This window comes from Notamacropus eugenii, chromosome 1, assembly GCF_028372415.1.
Source record: "Notamacropus eugenii isolate mMacEug1 chromosome 1, mMacEug1.pri_v2, whole genome shotgun sequence".
Classification (NCBI taxonomy): domain Eukaryota; kingdom Metazoa; phylum Chordata; class Mammalia; order Diprotodontia; family Macropodidae; genus Notamacropus; species Notamacropus eugenii.
In genome coordinates, this window is record NC_092872.1 from 241,630,357 (window position 1) to 241,648,732 (window position 18,376).

General features: G+C 48.8%; 1 protein-coding gene across 1 annotated transcript in view; it reads right to left on the minus strand.

Annotated features, from left to right (window-relative positions):
* Window positions 1-2,071: 2,071 nt before the first annotated feature.
* The window catches only part of ARID3B (AT-rich interaction domain 3B), a 52,759-nt gene continuing 36,454 nt past the window's right edge, over window positions 2,072-18,376 (minus strand). Inside the window, exons 5-9 of the mRNA XM_072628367.1 lie at window positions 8,384-8,567; window positions 7,964-8,232; window positions 7,552-7,806; window positions 5,206-5,304; window positions 2,072-4,439 (exon numbers count right to left, since the gene is read on the minus strand). Coding sequence (XP_072484468.1) covers window positions 4,276-4,439; window positions 5,206-5,304; window positions 7,552-7,806; window positions 7,964-8,232; window positions 8,384-8,567 — 971 coding nt within the window. The 3' untranslated portion in view covers window positions 2,072-4,275. The remainder of the gene's footprint in view (window positions 4,440-5,205; window positions 5,305-7,551; window positions 7,807-7,963; window positions 8,233-8,383; window positions 8,568-18,376) is intronic.

Below are 18,376 nucleotides of genomic sequence, written 5' to 3' on the forward strand. Positions count from 1 at the left end.
TCACTCCAAATACAGCTCTCTATCCACTGAACCACCTTGCTGCCTCAAATGTGCTGCTTTCCCCACCACTGAGCTGCTAGAACACGCTGATAAGACTGTCCAGTACTATGTAGGTACCACTTGTCTAACTGTAGATATGCCCTCCTCCAGCAAGGCCAGCACCTTTATGCCTCTCCCATAGTGCCAAGCACTGGGCTGGGGGTCCTAGTAGACACTTGATCCCTCTTCTGCCTCCCTTTCCCTTCCTCCTGACATGTCTTCCCCTTATCCTTGGGGCAGGACTCACTTTCAACAGACCTGAAATAAAGTTATTTAAGGACTTAGACTATACTGCCTGAATCGAAAAGGTCTGGCAAGTGGAAGACTCCTGAGCCATAATGCATTGCAAAGGTGTAAAATCTCACCTCCAATTTCAGCATTAGCCAGGATAAAGGCCTAATGTTTCATATAAACCCCACTACAAAAGCATACAACTCCAAGTGTGAACTATCCAGTCCAGGAACAGAGGGGAAAGTGAGATGGTATGGTAGAAAAGAACTGTTCTGGAGTCAGAAGGTGTGAGTTCAAATCCCATCTCTGAAACTATCTGTATAACCTGGGCCTCAGTTTCTCAATCTGTAAAATGAAAGGGTTGGTTGGAATTATGGTATCTGATGGCCTTCTGAGCTCCAGATCCATGATACTGTTCCAAAATCAAAGGTGTGTGTCTTCAACTCCCAGGTACATGGGTTAGCTTACTCAACATGTATGGAGTATAGACCTCCACCTCCACCCATCCCTAAAGTGTTGAATAGTGGCTGTTATCAGAAAGGAATTCTAACTAGGATAGATGTTGGAGTCCAAAGCGGAGTTTTCTTAACCCAAACCTTCCAGAGAGGCCGAGCCACTGAATTCCTCTTGGGTAACATAAGGCCACTGAATAACTTTGGCTCAGGGAACTGTATCTTCTGTCACTAATCTATTAGCGTCTTGGTTGATCTTAATGTTCCTATCAGGAACTCATCAGCAAGGAGTAGTGGATGAGCACCTTCTTTGGTGTCTGAGGGATGGAGAAGGCTCGATTAACACAGGGCAAGCCAGGGCTCTGGCCATGCTAAGGGGTGAAAAGGTTACTGAAATTCTCCCATCTCTCACCCTTTACTAGAACACACAGCTGAAGACAAAATCATGGAAAGAGGTCCTCTCCACTACAGCCCTTCTTAGACTGCCCCCTGGTGGCTCCAAGTCAAGCCTGTGGCAGTTGGACAGCACCATGGGTCCCATGTAAGCCAGTAAGGGTTTGGTGAGGAGAGACACAGGGTCTGAAAAGAATCCTCATTCTCTCTGTTCTGTCACTGACTAGCTTAGAGGAAAGTTCAGTGCTGTTCCTCAGAAAAGGGTTTATTCCTCTCACTGTTGGAGCCAAGCCCCATGAGGCATTCAGTAAGACTGAACTGAAATGACCTGGGGGAAGGGGGGGTCCTGGCTCCTAACTTCTCCAGATTTGTTCTCTCAACAGTGAAATGGGGGAGGGGTTGGTACAGATGATCCTAAAGACCCTTTCAGTTCTGAGTCTATAATACCATGCCTTGTGGCTTAAGTATGGGGGAGCTCCCACTGTTCATGCAGAATGACAATCCCATAGCCCGGGTAAGAGGAATGATCTGGACTGGCCTTCTGTACTCAAGTCTCTTTAGAAAACTCCATTCAAGAGCTCACACAGGCAAGAACATGTTGCCTCTGAGTCATCATCTTGGAGAGCTAACATCCCTAGAGTGATGCAGCCAATTACACAGCAAGAAAAATTCCCTCTGATAAAGGCCATTGAAGCCTGATTCCAGGTCACCCAAGGAGAGCAGACCCTTTACCATGTTCACCATGACGTGCTCTCGAGTTGCTGCTTCCAAATACCTACATTATTGGTGGCCGGCTGAGCTCCAGCTTCCCCCACCCATGAAATGACTAGTGAGAACACACTCATTTGCATCAATGTGCTGATAGACACTGAGGTAACCATCTGTTCCAGGAACACTGCCCTCTCACCAAAAAACAGAATCTAATACAGAAATAGCGGCAAAGAGGCAGTGGCCTGTTCTTGTGAAGAGGTAGAAGTTTATTGGAATATAAACATTCAGAGAACGTGTAAGATAGAAAATAACAACATATACAGACCCTTGCTGTAAGAAGACATTTGAGGTATTCATCCACCGCCTAGGCTACCCATGTGCTATCACATTTTCTTATTAGAATATATAAGATAAGGGGGAGGGGAAGGAGGGAGCAAGGCTACCCTCACTGTTTGGTTAAAAAAAGGTCCTTTCTGGGGAAGCAGATCTTGGAGCCAGGGCCCTCGGCCTGCATCCTACTCCACAGGCACCCCCCACACTTTGCCATCTGGCTGGAAGTCTTGCTCAGATGAGGTGAAGACAGGTTGACTTTACCGGGGGAAGGACTGAGTGACTGGAAGAGATATCCGCTATTCCCACTTCCTCCAGGTGTAAAGTTCATCCAGCACAACCAAACCACTGAGAACAACATGCTGCTTACATGAGCTGAGGCTGAGCCAGGGGCCCAGGATAAGCCAGTGAGGAAGGCCTAGTTGCTTCCAACCTTAGTCTGACTCCCATCTTGTGATGCTGGTTTCTAGAGATGCCAGTTCCATTCCACAAGGTCTGACTCATGGGTGGGATCTCTGAGTGCCAGGAGAAGAGCCTCAGCTGAAGACAAGAGACAAGCTACTTGGATCTATTGTGTGCTCGTGTTCCTTAGCAGTTTTCCTTTCCTGAGTCAGACTGACCATGTCTGTGCTCTCCACCTGGTCTAGAGAGAATGACAGGATGGGAGGTGCTCATGGATCTCTGTGCAAGAACTGGCTCCAGACCACGGGGGAAGAGGAAACCTTGGAACAGCTAGAAAACCCTGCTCTTTGGCTCCAACCAACAAGGTCCCCAAAGACCCGATGATGCTATGTAGTGGGCCCATGTTCCCCCAGATGCAGGATGGTGGGGTTGGAAGAGGAGTTGTGACAAGCCCCATTTTGGCAGGAAAGGGGCCTTGATCTCCTAGGGGAGGCATATAAGGAATGAGTCTCGCTGCCCATTGCCTCTCTCTGGCTCCTATCCCTGAGTCATCTGCTTCCTGCCTTCCCTGCCCCCTCTCTGTGGTGCTAGGGAGGGTCTTTAGGGTTGGGATACAAAGCTATTTGCTTAGCTTTGGGGATGGGGTGCTTTTTTCATCTTTGGTGCTACAATAATAATCATTATAATTATTATAATAAAAATAAAAAACAAAGTCAGCAAAACACATATAAAAAGATTTCAGAGATGCAAATACTTCCTGAAGAATCAAACATCAACAATTACAAATTGAGGTATTTCAAAGAACCCGATGCAGGCAGATTAGGGGACTTGGGGGTTGGGGTGCTGAGTTGGCCCCTAGAGATGGACGGAGCGGAGAAGGAAGTGTGGGAGTGGAAAGGGCCAAGGGGAAGGCCAGGCCTGGCCAGTGGAGTGTGGGGCATGTGAACGTGAAGGACTATGGGGGATAGGGATTCCTTGGGATGGGATGAGGTGAGTACCCTTGGGTGACCTTGGACTGTACAAGACCCTGAGAAGCGATCCCCTTCCCTCAGAAGACAACTCAGCAATGCTTGGGGCACCTCAAGGCTATGCTCAGGCCCCATTCTGTGCCACTTAAAAATGGAGCAGGCACTGCCCTGGGGCTCACTGGGGATGTGGTCCATACCAGGTAACCCCAGAACTCCAGGGGACTGCGGGGGAGGGAATGGAGAGAAGGGAGATGCCCAGCCTTCACCCCAAGAAGAGGCAGAGGGGGAGGTGACAGGGCACCTTAGAGATCATCTTTCCCACGTGATTGGAGGGAGGAATGAAGTTTAAGGACACAGCTGGCAGGATGAGTCAGTAACAATGGAGAGGTGATGAGCAAATGGGAAGGGAAATAAATTAAGGGGAAGGCGCATGGAGGGGAATCCAATCCCCTGCCGGCTCTCAGATTGTCGATACACTGTGCTGCTCCAGGTTGGGAGACACCAGTCACCAGGGACCACCCCCACCCCATCAACTAAGACAGCGGCTGATCCGACAGCACTGCCCCCTCCCCTTCAGGCCTCTCCCTCCCCAGGGGCACAGCAGGACTTGAATGGGGCTGGACAGATGGGCCATCCAGGTCCCGTGCTGTCCAGCTGGATGGTCTTGGAAGTAGGTGTTGGGAGATGAGGTAAAAACTGTTCGACTCCTTTCCTGGCTCTTGAGGTGGGGAGCTGGGCCTCCTGGCCCATCAGAGGGCCCAGCTGGTTGAGGGCTCTGCGTTGGGGGTGCCCTGTGATGAGGTAGGACTCGGGGAACAGTGGGAGCTGACGCTGCTGCTGCTGCTGCTACAGGTACTCTGTGGGGCTGGGCTGGCAATGAGGTGGACCACAGGCTTCTGGGCAAACAGCACACCTGGGGCAAAGAGAAGACACGTTAGGAGGTCAAAGTTGGTGTTTTACCTTGTCAATCCCACTCGGGGATCCTGGCCTTCTCAGAGGGGCCTGCTGCAGTGCTGACAGAAGTGACATCAAGGCCATGAACCCAGAAGTCCCGACTTTCCCTCCCCCGCTGCCCAAATGACCAGCCTGCCAGAGGCTCTGGTGCCCACCTGGTGCCTGCCCTCCTCTACCCTGTGCTCCCTGTCACACCAAAAAGAGACATCAGGTATGTCTAGGGCCAGATGGACTGCTTGTAAAGACCAGCCTCTTTGTCCCCCTCAAGTTTTCCCTTGGTTACTCCTCCCATAGTGAGCTGGAGAGGCTTGTGACCAGTGACAGGGAGAACACCGACCATTTTAAGAAACTTGGGCACGTCCCCATTGCCCTAAATGCCCTGGAAATATGTCCATGCTTTTAACTGAAGGTCTCGTCAATGGGTCTCTATCTAAAGGGGAAAACTGAGCTATCACTGCTTGCAAGAGGCCGTTCAGCTGCCCTTTGGCTCCCAACCATTGTGTGAGCTCAGAGATCAAATATCATTGCCTCCATGTAAGAGCTGAGGGGACCAAAGCTTCCAAGTACAGGTGTGGCCTCAGGCTTCCTGACGCCAGCCAGCTCCATCCCTTGCCTCAGTGTCCCACAGACCACTTCCTGCCTGTGGACGTGAAGGAGCAGGGCAGACCCCAAGGGTGCTGCCTTGGGCAAGGGCCAGAGGAACTACCCAGCACTGCTCCCTTCACCTGCATAGATGGTGCCGTTGATCTCTACAGACATGTTGATGCTGCCGATGCCACTAGTGGACAAGTTCAGTGCTGCCGCTGCCTCGGAGCGATCTTCGGCTGCAAGACATGGAAAAATTGGGGCTTAGTTAGGCTGGAGTTTCACCTTCTGCCATCTTTCTGGTTCTGTGGGAGAATTTCTCAAAGGAACTGCTCTAGGGATTAGCCAGAACAGTGAAAAAGCCCTTTCCGAGAGCTCAGAGTACAGCAGTGGTCACGGAAAGCCATCTTATTTTCTCCATGGCTCCCTTACCCCACAGACCCTCCAGCTCCCCAGCTCCTCTCCCTTCAGAATGGCCATTAATCCAAACAACACGGTTGTTTCACACACTCTCCACTGCTCCCTTCCCCAGCACATACTTTCACCCCAAACCCATTCCTGATGACATACCCAGACAGTCTCGAATTTCTGGAAGAACTGGGCAGCTGGAAGCCTAGATCTCTGCTAATCTAAGGCCAAGACAGAATAAGACTAAATATATCTCTTTTGCCACCAAATCCTGGCACCCTAGATTACCTGACTCTCAAACAGGTCTATCCCTAAACCATCAGAGAGCAGTTTCTATCATTTCCAAGGATGGGCATTTGCAGAATCTTCAGTTGAAAAGAATCCTGAGGTCATTTATTCGTCCCCAGGAATCTTGCTCCTCTCTGACACCTGGCCAACTGTCCTTCAAGCTATCCATGAAGTTGACCAGGTGGGGATGTTCCTAAAGCACACGTCTGACTGTGTCACTGTGGCCCCCATCTCTCCTAGAATAAAACAGGAACCATTTCAAGCTCTCCACACCCTGGATCCAGCCCACCTCTCCGATCTTTTGATACAGGACTCCCCTTCTCAGTTCCTACAATTCAACCAAAGTAGCCTTTGCACAGACTCGTGTTTCTGTGCCCTGCCCCCATGCCCTCCTCACACATTTGGCACTATGTCCTGCACAAGCCCTCCTCTTCCTCTATCAATTGCCTTCGATTTTGTATAAATACTTCTGTGTGCACAAGCCCTCTCTCCCTAGCGAATGGAAGCAAAGGCCATTTCATTTGTGTGACCCTTTTGATAGAGCTCACAAGACATCCTCTTCTATTTCAAAATGCTCTCATTGTTAGAAACAAACACAAATAATCTGCCTCCCTGGACTTTCTCTCACTGGTTCAAGGCCCCATCATCTGGAGCCCCCCTAGAAGTCTGATGTCTCATCTCTATAACAACCTTCGAAGCATAAGGCCCAATCCTCTAGAGGAGAGGTATCAAACTCCAATCAGATTAAAATGTAATCAGGAAATGTTTAACAAAATAAATAAAATGTGAAACATGAATGATGCTAATTTGTGGTTTTTCTAAGCCAATACCCAGCCCAGTTCATTTCTACTGTAGTTTGACTGAGCAGAGCAGGACTGTGACTTCCTTCACTCTATACACAAACCCCAAAGAAACAGGTTTTTCCCTCAGTTAGAGAAATACTGCTGGGCAAGTCTCTTTCTCCACTCCAACCCTATCCCCACCTTTCTCAAAACAAAGCTTTCCCCTGGTCTTTCCCAGGTCCTGGGAGAGTTAACCAGGAGGAGGGGAGGGGCAATGCTTGGTAGCTCAAGTTAAAATTCAGGACCAGCCTCAGCCATAAAGCAGAAAGGGGAATTCAAAGGCCCAAGTGATGACCCTGGTTGTCCGGGACTTTTGAGCTCCCTGCTCAGTCTCTCTGTGTCCTACACTCTGGGTCAATATGGGCACAGTGGGAGCTCTCTAGAAAGGCCTTTTGGGTCTTTCCCAAAGGCCCCTAGTACACATGACTGATCAGTTTGGTCCAGAGTCCAGTCCCTGAAACAAGCAGGAAAGGGGAGGAATACGGGGAGAGGGCGGGGCTAGAAGGAAGGAGGTCAATCATGCCATCATATGAGTAAGATGTTTTCTAATGGCCCAGCCTCAGGCTAACTGCCCCCTTGGCCAGGTCCCTGGAATGATAGTCGTCCCTTCCTCCCTAAACCTGCCCTGGCCTTGCCTACATCTGGAAAGAAGGCTGAGCCCTTTAATTTAGCTAGATCAAAAGGGATGGGGGGAAAGAAACAGCAGCTGTTGCCTTTGACAGTCTGTGCCCCACCTCCGGATTTGCCAGAGGGGCAGGAGGAGGTAGGACACCGTGAGCTGACAACATCCTCGGGGCCCTTGCTAGAAGAGCCTGGGCAGCAGCTGCTTCTCTCTGGTACCCTCTTCTTCCCCAGCCAAGCCCCTTCTCCCTCCATGCCCAGTGGTCAGTGTCCCCGTCCCTGAGGCCCTTGATTAAAGGGCAGGACACCCGGCTCTTGCTTCCTCACCCCTGCCGTTGATTTTGACTTTCATGGGGAGCTGCCGGGCCACGCTTAACAGGTTTCGATGGAAAGCTTGCTGCATGAACCGCTGCTCCTCCTCAGTCATCCTTGACACCTTCTTCTCAGGAGGCTCCCCAGCCTCAAGCCGTTCTCGCAGCTGCTCCAGGGTAGCGGTGCGGGGGCCTGCTTGCTGGCCTCCTGCCAAGGTCACTGGCACAGCCAGCCGGTTGGGCATGGGTACGGTCATGGCAACTCCATCACCTGTTAATGGGATCAGAATAAGGCTAGGGGGCTCTGAGATAAATACCCCCCTCACCGCTGCACCCAAATGTAATTCTGGCTTTATGCTTCTCCATGATACACCCCCCCACCCCCATATCCTCTCCTCCCCCAGCCTGGGCACCGAGAAGCCACTGACCTTTCCTGAGAGCTGCTGCTGGAGGCAGCCGAGGACCATTAGTCCCCCCGCCACTGCTGGGGGTAAGTCCCAGGATAGGGAAGCGCATCTTTGGCGGGGAGAGCAGGGAGGCAGGCCCAGAAGGGGTGGTGGGGGAGTAGCTAAAGAGGGAGGAGCTGTAGCTGGGCCGCCGGCCTTCCCGCCGGTTGCCATCTATGGCAGCCTGGAGCTCCGCAGGGGAGCTCAGAGCCTTCTTCTCACATTCATAGGCGTACAAGTACTTCATGTACCTGGTAGAAAGATTCAGAGGAGCGGGGCACCCAGCTCAGCCCCTGTGACAGCATGCTCCACCCTCCCTCCTCAGCCTGCTGGCACAGGAGCTGGCCTTGGGGCCCTATTTCCTCACCCGCCCCCTTCCTCCCCAAGGAGCCAGGCACTCACTGGGTGCGCAGAGTGAAGGCTGCACTGGTGATAGACGTGGGCAGGTTCAGGCCCTTGGTGATCTCTCTCCAGATCTTCTTGTTGATGATTTCCACCAAGCCGCCCTTCTCAGTGACCAGCTTGTACAGCATGTAGAGGTCCAGGATCTGCTTGGCCATGATGGGGATCCGGTTGATAGGAGTCCCTAAAATTGCCCCCCAAGGACAACAAAGAAAGAAAACACAATATGAAAACCCTGAAAGAGGACTTTTGATGAGTTAGGAATAAATGCTAATTAATCTAAACACTCGGATCCCAAATTCTGTCCGTCTGGGAGCCTCAATGGATCAGCTTGCTGATCATTACATAGAAAGGCAACACTACTCAATTCAATTTGATTGTATATGCATCTATTAAGCACCAATTATGTGCATACAAAAACAAAACAGAAACACTACTTATTCTCAAGGTGCTGATGTTCTATTGGGGTGGAATGTGCCCAGATACAAAAATATCAAGTAATCTGAAGAGGATGGAGAAACACTAACTGCTAGGGGGATCAGAAAAGGATCAAAGCCCCTGGGAGGCCAAGTCCAGCCCCTCAATGAAGAGAGAAGGAAACCAAGGTCCCATCCAGAGTCACTGAGCTTGTGTCTAGGGAGAGGGATTCAAATAAACCTAGGTCAGGGGTGTGGATGACACCTGCCTGCACAGAGAAGGTGGAAGGTGGCAATTGAGCTACAAGAAGTGATGTGAGGAGGAGTGACCTCTGCACATGAGGGACAGCCTGCACGAAGGCAGAGAGAAGAGAGGGAGGGGTGGGTTCATGGGGCACACACTGAGGAGGCCAGGTTGGTCAGGACATCAAGAGGGGAATAATGTAAAATAGACCTGTAAAGGCAGGCTGAAGCTATATCTCACCACGCTAAGGAGATTTTATTTTGTCCTGGAAGAAATAGTGAACCACCGCAGACTTTTGAGCCAGGGACTAACATGGTTGGATCAGGAAGACAACTGGAATGACAACAGTATGGAAAACTGTTTGAAAAGGGAAAACTGGAAACAGGGAGAACAATTAGGAAGCAATTCCAATAATCCAGCTGAGAGGTGAGGAGGGCTTCATCAGCATGGCAGCCGTGTTAGATTTATCTCTGTGACCCTTCCCCTCCCAAGCCAGATGGGCACGAAAGGACTGTCCAATTCCTTTTCAGCTTGGCAGTTACATAGTCCTTGCCTACAATATGAGTGGCAGCTGATAAAAGAGACAAACTGGCTGCTTCTGGGCTGGCCGGGCCAACCTTGACAAGATGAACTGGACAGCTGCCAAATCCCCATCTATCTCTCTGTTATCTGGATGAAACCCTAAGATTCCAAGAAAGAAACAGGACCCACAAGAGTCTGGCTCCCCTATCTTTTTGTGAATAGAATTTGTTCTCCCAAGAGGAGGAATAGATGGGTAGCAGAGAGGAGGATCCTTAGGGTAGGATGAAGCAGGAAGGAAAAGCAGCAATGCTACCAGAACCTACACTTGGACAAGAGGGCGTTCTGCTCACACACTGGCTGCCCCAAGAGCTGTGTGTAGCAAACAGCAGAAGGGACAGAGTTGGCCTTTTGGGCCGTGGTGTGAGAGAAAGGAGCACTGGTCCAGCTTCTGGCTACCTGGCACTCCTCCAGCAGCCCCCTCCCGAGTGATATCCAAACACCTTAACTCCAGTCTGGGGCTGCCCTACTTGTCCACGTTTGTCACGTGATTGCTTCTATGCTCCAACCAAACTGGACTGGCTGCCTTGTCCCAGATATCTGTGGTCCTTTGCTGTCTCTCCCCTTTTTATCAGGGATCTGGTGGACTCCTTTAGCAGCCGGTTCAGATGCACCTTCCTCGAGGAAGCCTTCCAGGCCCGATGGCTTCTTTCCTCCCGAGCCTTTCCCCAGGCTCTGCTCTCACCTCCCTTCTCTGCCTGGTTGAATGATCCAGACTATAGTAATCAATATCTGTCATCACCACAAACTCCTCACAGGTCAGTCCATGTCTCTTCATGCTGTCTCACACTGCACAACATTCTGCCCCCAGTAGGTACCTAATAAAAATGTGACCCAAAATGCCTTCCCCTCTCTGGCTGTACTTCCCTCTGCAGTGAGTCCCCTCCCAGATTTACCATCCTGTAATTCTAAGCAACAATCTGAAAGGTCTGAAGATCAATCCAAGCAGGGACCTGGTTTTCCCAGCCACTAACAGGGTTCTAGAATGTGAAACAAAGAACTAGCGTGTTCTCTCCTCCTCCTGTCTTTTCCCATGCTGGTTCTGCTACAGCTCTGCTCTCAGATCCCTCTGGCATTTCTGTCGACACCATGGCATGTTAAAGAAGCTGCTTGACCGGCAGGTCTTGAAAGGCCAGAGAAGCAGCTAACGAGGTCCCTCTTCCTAATCTCTTTGCCCCCTGCGGGCCCCTGGATGAGAGAAAGGCTGGACAAGCTTCCGCCAACGGGCCATGATGGGGAGAGAGAGGAGCCAGGGACTTTATTAGGAAACCTGGCACCAGGCAGGAAGGACTGCTAATGAGCACCAGGGGACAGGGCAGGGAGGAGGGGGGCAGGGGCCTGGACCCAGTGGATCCTTTCACAGCCGGCTGTGATGCCTGTCAGAGCACATGATGGATTACTGTCATCTGGCAGCCTTGGGATTAATGATCCAGAGGTCAGAGGGGAGAATTCCAGAGGGAAGGGTCACTGTCCAGGTCATGGTATAAGACTTGTTGCCTTTTGATGGCAAATTCATTTTACTGTACACAAGCTAGCCTCTCCTCCATCCTTTCCCCCACCCCCAAGTCTTGCTGAGATCTCTTTTTGAGCTGCCCTGTAGGCTGGAAACCTTGTCCTAATCAGATAAGGGTAGTGTGTCTCAACTCCAGTTTCCTCCCCTCAAAATTTTAAGAGAATGGCATTTTCCTTCTATGTCCTGGAACCTCAGCCCCACCAGCTCTAGCTGGTGGTGGTTGTTTTTTTTTTTTTTTAAACAGGTTAATTCAAGTTAAATGGGGGTCTCAGACATTTGAATGAAGTGAAACAAAGGGACAATACAGGAATTCTGGTCTTCTGCTCCAGACCAAGAGATATTTCTTTGCTCTTTCTGGAAAGTCAAAACTAAAACAGAAAATCATTTTGATTGGGAAGTCCACATGCAATGAGAAAACTGGCCTTCTCCATGTCCTCAGCTGAGCTGTGTACCATCCAGTTCTGTGCTGATGCCTTACATCTCCCTCCCCGCCTCTCCTTCCCTCATCAGCTGAAAGTAACATGTCCAGCCATCCTCAAAGTCTAGTTTCTCCTGGCCCCATCACATTCTGCCTTGCACCAGATCTACCTGTGTACATGCCATGGGCATCTCTGGGAGAGGGATGGTGGTTTTGTTCATCTGTGCAGCCCCGTTTCTAAGGAGAAGGTCTTCCACACAGTAAGCACTGAATGTTTGGTGAAGTGTCAGGCACCTTCAATAACTTTTCCCTTCTACAGCTCCATCTCTGCCTCTCTCTCCACATAAGCCAACCAAACTACCAGGATAACACAGCTGAATCCGACTGGGAGCCAAGGGCAGGGCCTGCAGTGATTGGCCCAAAGTCTCCCCTACACAGCTGACTGCTGTTCATGAAGGCTTTTTGCTCTATCATCCACAAGCTGTAAGCTGCCAGAGGACAGTCTATACTTGGCATCTCCCACAGTGGCACATACAGCACCTCAGACAGAGAAGGATTGATTGATCAACATTTGCTGAATGATGAACGTGGAGGAAGGGGTTTTCCGTTCTTGGCACAAACTCAACTCAGTGAGGCTATTCCATCCCACAACTTCAAACCTTTGTCTCCAGCTCCCACATCTCCACCTACAGGTGCCATGTCTCCAAAGGCACAGGGTAGTAGTCAAAAGGACAACGCAGAAAGAATGAATGTCCTGGCTTCTGGAGGGTATGCTCCCCCCAAAGAAGTGAGGGGGAGTGGGAGACGTGGCACTTGGAAGCTACAAAGATAATAGGCAAGAAATGTCTGAGCTGCCTAGAAGAGGAGGGTAAGCCCAGAAGACTGCTCCTCAACCCTGGGGGGGCTGTGGGCAAAGGAAGGTGGATCACCCAGCAGGGAGGCAGGGATGCTCTTCCCACTCTGATCGGATATTGTTCTAGAAATGTTAGTGATAGTAACAGGCCAAAAGAAAGAAATGAAAGGCACAAACACAGGCCAAGTGGAGACCAAACTCCACCTACATGCTGATGATATGATGGTTTATCTAGAAAATCCCATAGAATGAGCAAAGAAACCAATCAAGAAAAGAGATTTAGCAAGTTGCTGGCTAGAAAATAAACCCACAAATCAATGGCACTTCTACAGAATAACAAAATCCAAGAGTCATCAATGAAAAGGAAATTCCATTCAAAATAACTATCAAACACATAAACTCTCTGGAAATGAACCTTCCACCTGTGGTATTCTCTGACTCTGTGACACAGTATGTACTACACTAGAAAACAGGACTGTTTCTCATGAGGCCACAGATGAAGGCAAGAGGCAGGTACTAGCAAGGGAAATCCAATGCTGAAAGCCAGCTACTGAAATTCCAGGGTCCCGCTCTCAGGGTCAGTTTTATTCTGACTTTCCTCATACTTGTAGTTCTCATGTCCAGGTTAATTAATAGGACTCAAGAAAAGTCAGTAAAAGATGCCTGACTCTTTTCTTGGGCTCTTCTGAAGAGCTAGCAAGAGTACCCAGCCCAGGCCCTCCAATAAGGTGCAGGCTAAGTGTGGCTGGCTGGACGTGGGAGCTTTGGACAATTCCTGGAGACATGGAATTATGTCTTATGGAAGTTATGTTTTATGGAAAGGTGGGATCTGGGGCATACCTCCTTTTCTGCCACATGGACCTAGGTAGAGGGTACAATGCTAAAAGGAGACCTATTCCTATGTCTTTTGTTGATAAACCAAATTGCCCTCAACCACAGAAAATCCTGACATTACAGTAAAACAAAGATTCACAATAAAGCAGAGAGAGGCCAAAGGGCAGAAGGTTCATTTTAGCCAATTTACAAATGAGGAAACTGAGGTCTGGGAAGAATAAATGAGAAAGAGGACAAGCAGGCAAATCTCCCATGAGGGGAACTTGTGTGTTAGCTTAGGATAGGCAGCAGCAAAGGTGCCATCTATTTAACACAGGCTAAAAGCTTCTGCCTTAGGCCTATGTGTCGTGAACTCCCAACCCTAGAATCACAGAGTGGAAGGGAGTTCAGCAGCCACCTAGGCCAATCCACTAATCCTCCTAACAAGGCCCTTTTTCTAATACATGCCATTCAGCCTAGTTTCTCCCATTATGATTGATATTAATCAGCTATGTATAGCTAGTGGGACAGAAATAAACAGAAATCCGTCGCACTCCTGTGAGTCATTCCTATTGCCTGTGCTGAAGAATGCCTGTCTCATCCCACCTCCCCGAGGAGGATATCAGCACCTGATGTGTAAGCCTGTGGACTGTCAGTCACTGCTCTCAAAGCAAGAGTTGGAATTGAGGGTAATTAATCATGTTCTTTTTGACAGGAGTCCTGGGCCTTATCTGCACCCCGAGAAATGCCAGTGGGCTCGGGTTCCCTCCTCAATAAAAGAGACTGACAGTTCTAACAAAGCAGCCTCTTATCAGATTTCAGCTTGGAAGCCGGAGGCAGCCTGAGGGGCAGCCATGTGAAAGGCTTTCATGGGGACCATAATCTACTGAAAGAAGCCGAGATTCTTTAACCCTTGTTGGCAGGAATGCTACTGGAGGCCAACATGAGCACGGCACAAGCCCAGGACTGAACATGGCTGTTGCTGTAAATGGGATAATTACTTGATAAGAAGTCTGAAAAACAGCTCTGTTGGGGGTGGGGGGTTATCTAGCTCTATTTTCTCCCTCTAAATCATTGGTCTGAAACTCCTCAGTTATGCCTAGAAATTTTTCCAATCTTTAGGTTCTCTCCCATTGAAGTCAATGGGGGACCAAATAAACACATTTTGGCAATTCACCTAAAGAGAAAACACTGAAGTGACATGTCAAATGTGGGGTGGAAGAGGAGATGACTCCCTTTGGCCCAAGGGAAAGAACTGGGAGTGGGACAAGAGCAATACGTTGAGGGAAAGCCCACTTACCGTCACCCTCAGAAAGTGTACATATGTGTGTGTGTGTATATATATATATATATATATATATATATATATATATGTATATATATATATATATATATATATATATATATATATATATATATATATATATATATATATATATATATATATATATATATATATATTCCAGGGACCATGGGAGCAATCCAGGAGCAGAGAACACAAATGAATTCAGAAATAAGCCTCCATGCCAACCACTGCAGGGCTGGAGTCCTGGACCCAGGGCATGGCCCTGCCAGGGACCCTTACTGTTTTTCCCCTGGCTCAGAAAGGATCATTAATCATTTTGGCAGAAAAACTGTCAAGTCCACTAGGAGGAGAGGGAAACACACAGCCCAGAAGTGGGGGAAGCGCCAAGGCAGGCCCTACTCCCAGCCATGCCTCTGCAGATTAACTCTTCCACTATCAAAACTTTGGTTTTTAGGACCAGGCAGGAAGGTGACTGGGGACATTCTTCTGAATTGTTTTTGTAGGAAATACCTTCCTGAAAGCAACTGGGCCACAGGACCAGGTGGTCTGCAAAGCAAACGCTAGGTGGACTGTTCCATAATGCAAGAGATGTAATTAAGATGCAAATGTCCAACAAAACCATTTATACCGTGCAGAAAGCACTGCTATGTCTGAACTCACTTCTTGTTTCCAAGTCTGGCACACTATCCAACACTCCAAGTCCCCTCAATTCCAAAAGATAGTTGTCTCCCAGTCCTTCCACCTCAAAGTAGGGGTGGCTGTCTGTGAATCCCCCTCCTGCTCTGTCCCATCCTGATCCACTGTGTGCTGCTTTGAGGAAAGCACTGGGTCAACAAGCTCTGGTTAAGCATTTCCTTTGGATCAGGCCCTGTGCTCAGATCTGAGGACACAAAGGTGGGGAAAGTAGAAAAAAAAAAAGAACCAAAGGATCCTGAACTGCAGAAGCTCACAGACTAACTGGCAAGTCCCCTCTCCTGGGACCCTTGGCTTCCTCATTTTTAAAGTGCTATTCTTATCCCCATTTTATAGATGAGGAAATTGAGGCTGAGAAGGGTAAGTGACTTGCCCAGGGTCATACATCTAGTAAAATGTCTACGGCAGCCTCTGAACTCAGAGTTCCCTGATTCCAAATCTAAAGCTCCATCCAATCTGTCAGCTAGTTGGCAGCAACTGAGTCAGAGAAATCCCAAATGATTTTTACCCAAAGTCACAAACCCAACGAGCAAGGGAGCATAGACTTGAACCTTGTACCATTAGGGCAGAGCTGACTCTTATCAGGAGCTGCAGATCTCTCTGCAGGTCTCTCTTTGCTGGATTCTCCAGCACCAGCCTTCTGGAATCTGCAGCACTGGAATGTATTCTCACAGTGTGTTACAGTGGCCTTTTTTCCATCCTAACATTCCCCTACATCTACACACCTGCAGCACATTTTCCCTTCCAAGCATTTTCTGACTGAAGCCACTAGCAGAATGCCAGATTCCATTCCCATAGATGGATGCACTGCTGAGCTCGTTCTCCCTCCCCTGGCCTTCCTCCTCCTCATTTGTGCCAGATTACTGGCAGAGATGGAGGAAACTCAAATGAACCCATTTGCCTACTTGTTATAAGCCCTGGTAAAAGATTTGGAAGGGAGAAGGCTGACTATAATGGCTAAAATGAATCATTTAAATCATCTGTGGTTTTTCAATGGCCCATGTTCTCCCATCACCAAGGATAACTGACAGCCAGTTGTAGGATATCAAATAACTGCTCAATACAGAAAAGGAAGACATGCTGTGGCAATAGCAGCTGTGTGGCCTGAAGAATGGTAACAAGTCAAGAGTTGAGCTCTTGATGCCCTTAAAAAAGTGGCTGAGTCTGAGGCCACAAAGTCTGCGTCTTAAACTTTTGGGAGAAGCTACAGCAGAACAGAAGGGAGACAAGGATTCTCCTGAGGATGACTCTCCGTTCCAGTCTGGGCTGATGGGCCTCTGGGGCCAGAGCTGTGCTGTGTGTTAACAGGACATACCACAAAGCACTTTCCCGCCACGGGGACAAAGCCACAGGCAAGCAAGCATTTCCTTGGCTGTGAAGGACTGATAAACGTACAACACAAGGAAACATCCTCAGCCAAGCCCCTTTCCCACAGTCAAGCCTTAGTCCACACACATCAAAAGCAGATCCTTCAGCCCTTTTGGGAAAACCAATGTTGGTCTGAAACTTTGAACAGAATAAGGGGACCCTCTCCTCCCACTATCTTACAAAGTGCGTGCAGAGCTAGTTGGTAGAACATGAATCACATCAAAGCTTTTTGGCTTGGAGAGAATGCCAGTGAGAGTCCTACACAGGGGACCAGCGCCTTTGATGTTCCTGCTCTGACCTTTGGGCAAAGGGCACATTTTTCTTTAAATGCTGTGAAACCCAAGTACAAAATGCAGTAGCATGCACAGACTTCCTTATGCTCTCTGGGGCTCTTCATCACACCCTCCTTGTACACAAGGATGAAGCTCACAGGCCACAGAGCACCATGTCTGGCCTCCAGGTCTTTGTACTGGGACAAGTAATTTCAGATTATTTACATGGGATTAGCCCACTGAGATAGGATAGGGCTGTGAGGTCCCTAGTCCAGGCTTCCTGAATACCCTTAGGCTCTGCTCCACTGCCAAAAGAACAGGCCCCTCTTTTTTCTCCCTTACAAAGAGGTAAAGAGATTATATTTCTATGTCTATACCAGTCTCAGGGCACTGGAATCGAGAGGACTCCTCAGTGGACACAAGAACACTGGATGGTCCTGAGATGCATGCTGATGAAGTTAGGGAATAATTTACAAACAACCACTAGGGAGTTTAATTAGCCCATGGATTCTACATGGAACTGGTTAGCCAATGTGTGTGTATGTATATATGTAAGTATGGGTGGGGCTGAGAAAGTAAAGGGTTCTAAGAACCAGCAACGATCTTCTCAAATAATTAACATCAAGAATGACTTATTTAACTCAGTTTGGCTTCCAGTAACTGAGGAAGAGTGTCCTGGGGGATGGGGAGAGCTTCAGCTTTGGCATCTGTGGAGTCAAATGCCATACACAGAATGTGCTTTAGTAGTGATACTACCAATAAAGCTCCCCTCAAGATGGACCTAACGATGACAAAGACCTGCATACACTGGAGCAGGTTACGCTGCTTTCATAACTCACATAGCTTCCAGTCTCTTCCTCACCCTTGCTGCCATCTTGCCCTCTGATGTGCTGCTATTCCATTTCTCCCCACCTGGAAAAACATATCTGGACTACACCACACAAAATATGACCTTGGGTAGCAGGGGAGTTAATCCACTCAGCCTCGACCCTGGATCAAGTTGTTTTAACTGCTAAGTGTCTGTACACAATTTGCTCCCATATCACCAGAACAGACCATGCTTCATATCCCATTCATTTTGCCTGACTTTGACTAAGCCCTCACGGCTGCAACGCAATCTTTTTACATCTCCCTAACTAACTCACTATTTCATTCACCATAGTGCCTTTTCCAAATCTTTTCCTCTGTCCTCAAATCTCCAGTGACTCCCCGTCCCTGCATCCTCTCAGTTGAGAACCTTGTCTCATATCTTACAAAAAAAAATTAAAGCAATTTGTCAAGAGCTCCCCCTTATCCCCTCTTCCTCATCTATCACATAGAAGCCTTCTGCCCCTACCTTCCTTCTCACCCCGTTTCATACAATGAACTGACCCTTCTTCCCAAGGCTACTCCCTCTATACTCACAAGTAATCTCATTCCGTTTGTCTTCTTCTACAGATTGTCTCCTCTATCATCCCCATTCTCTCCCTTATCTTCAATTTCTCCCTATCTAGTGGCACTTAGAAGAATGCCTGGCAC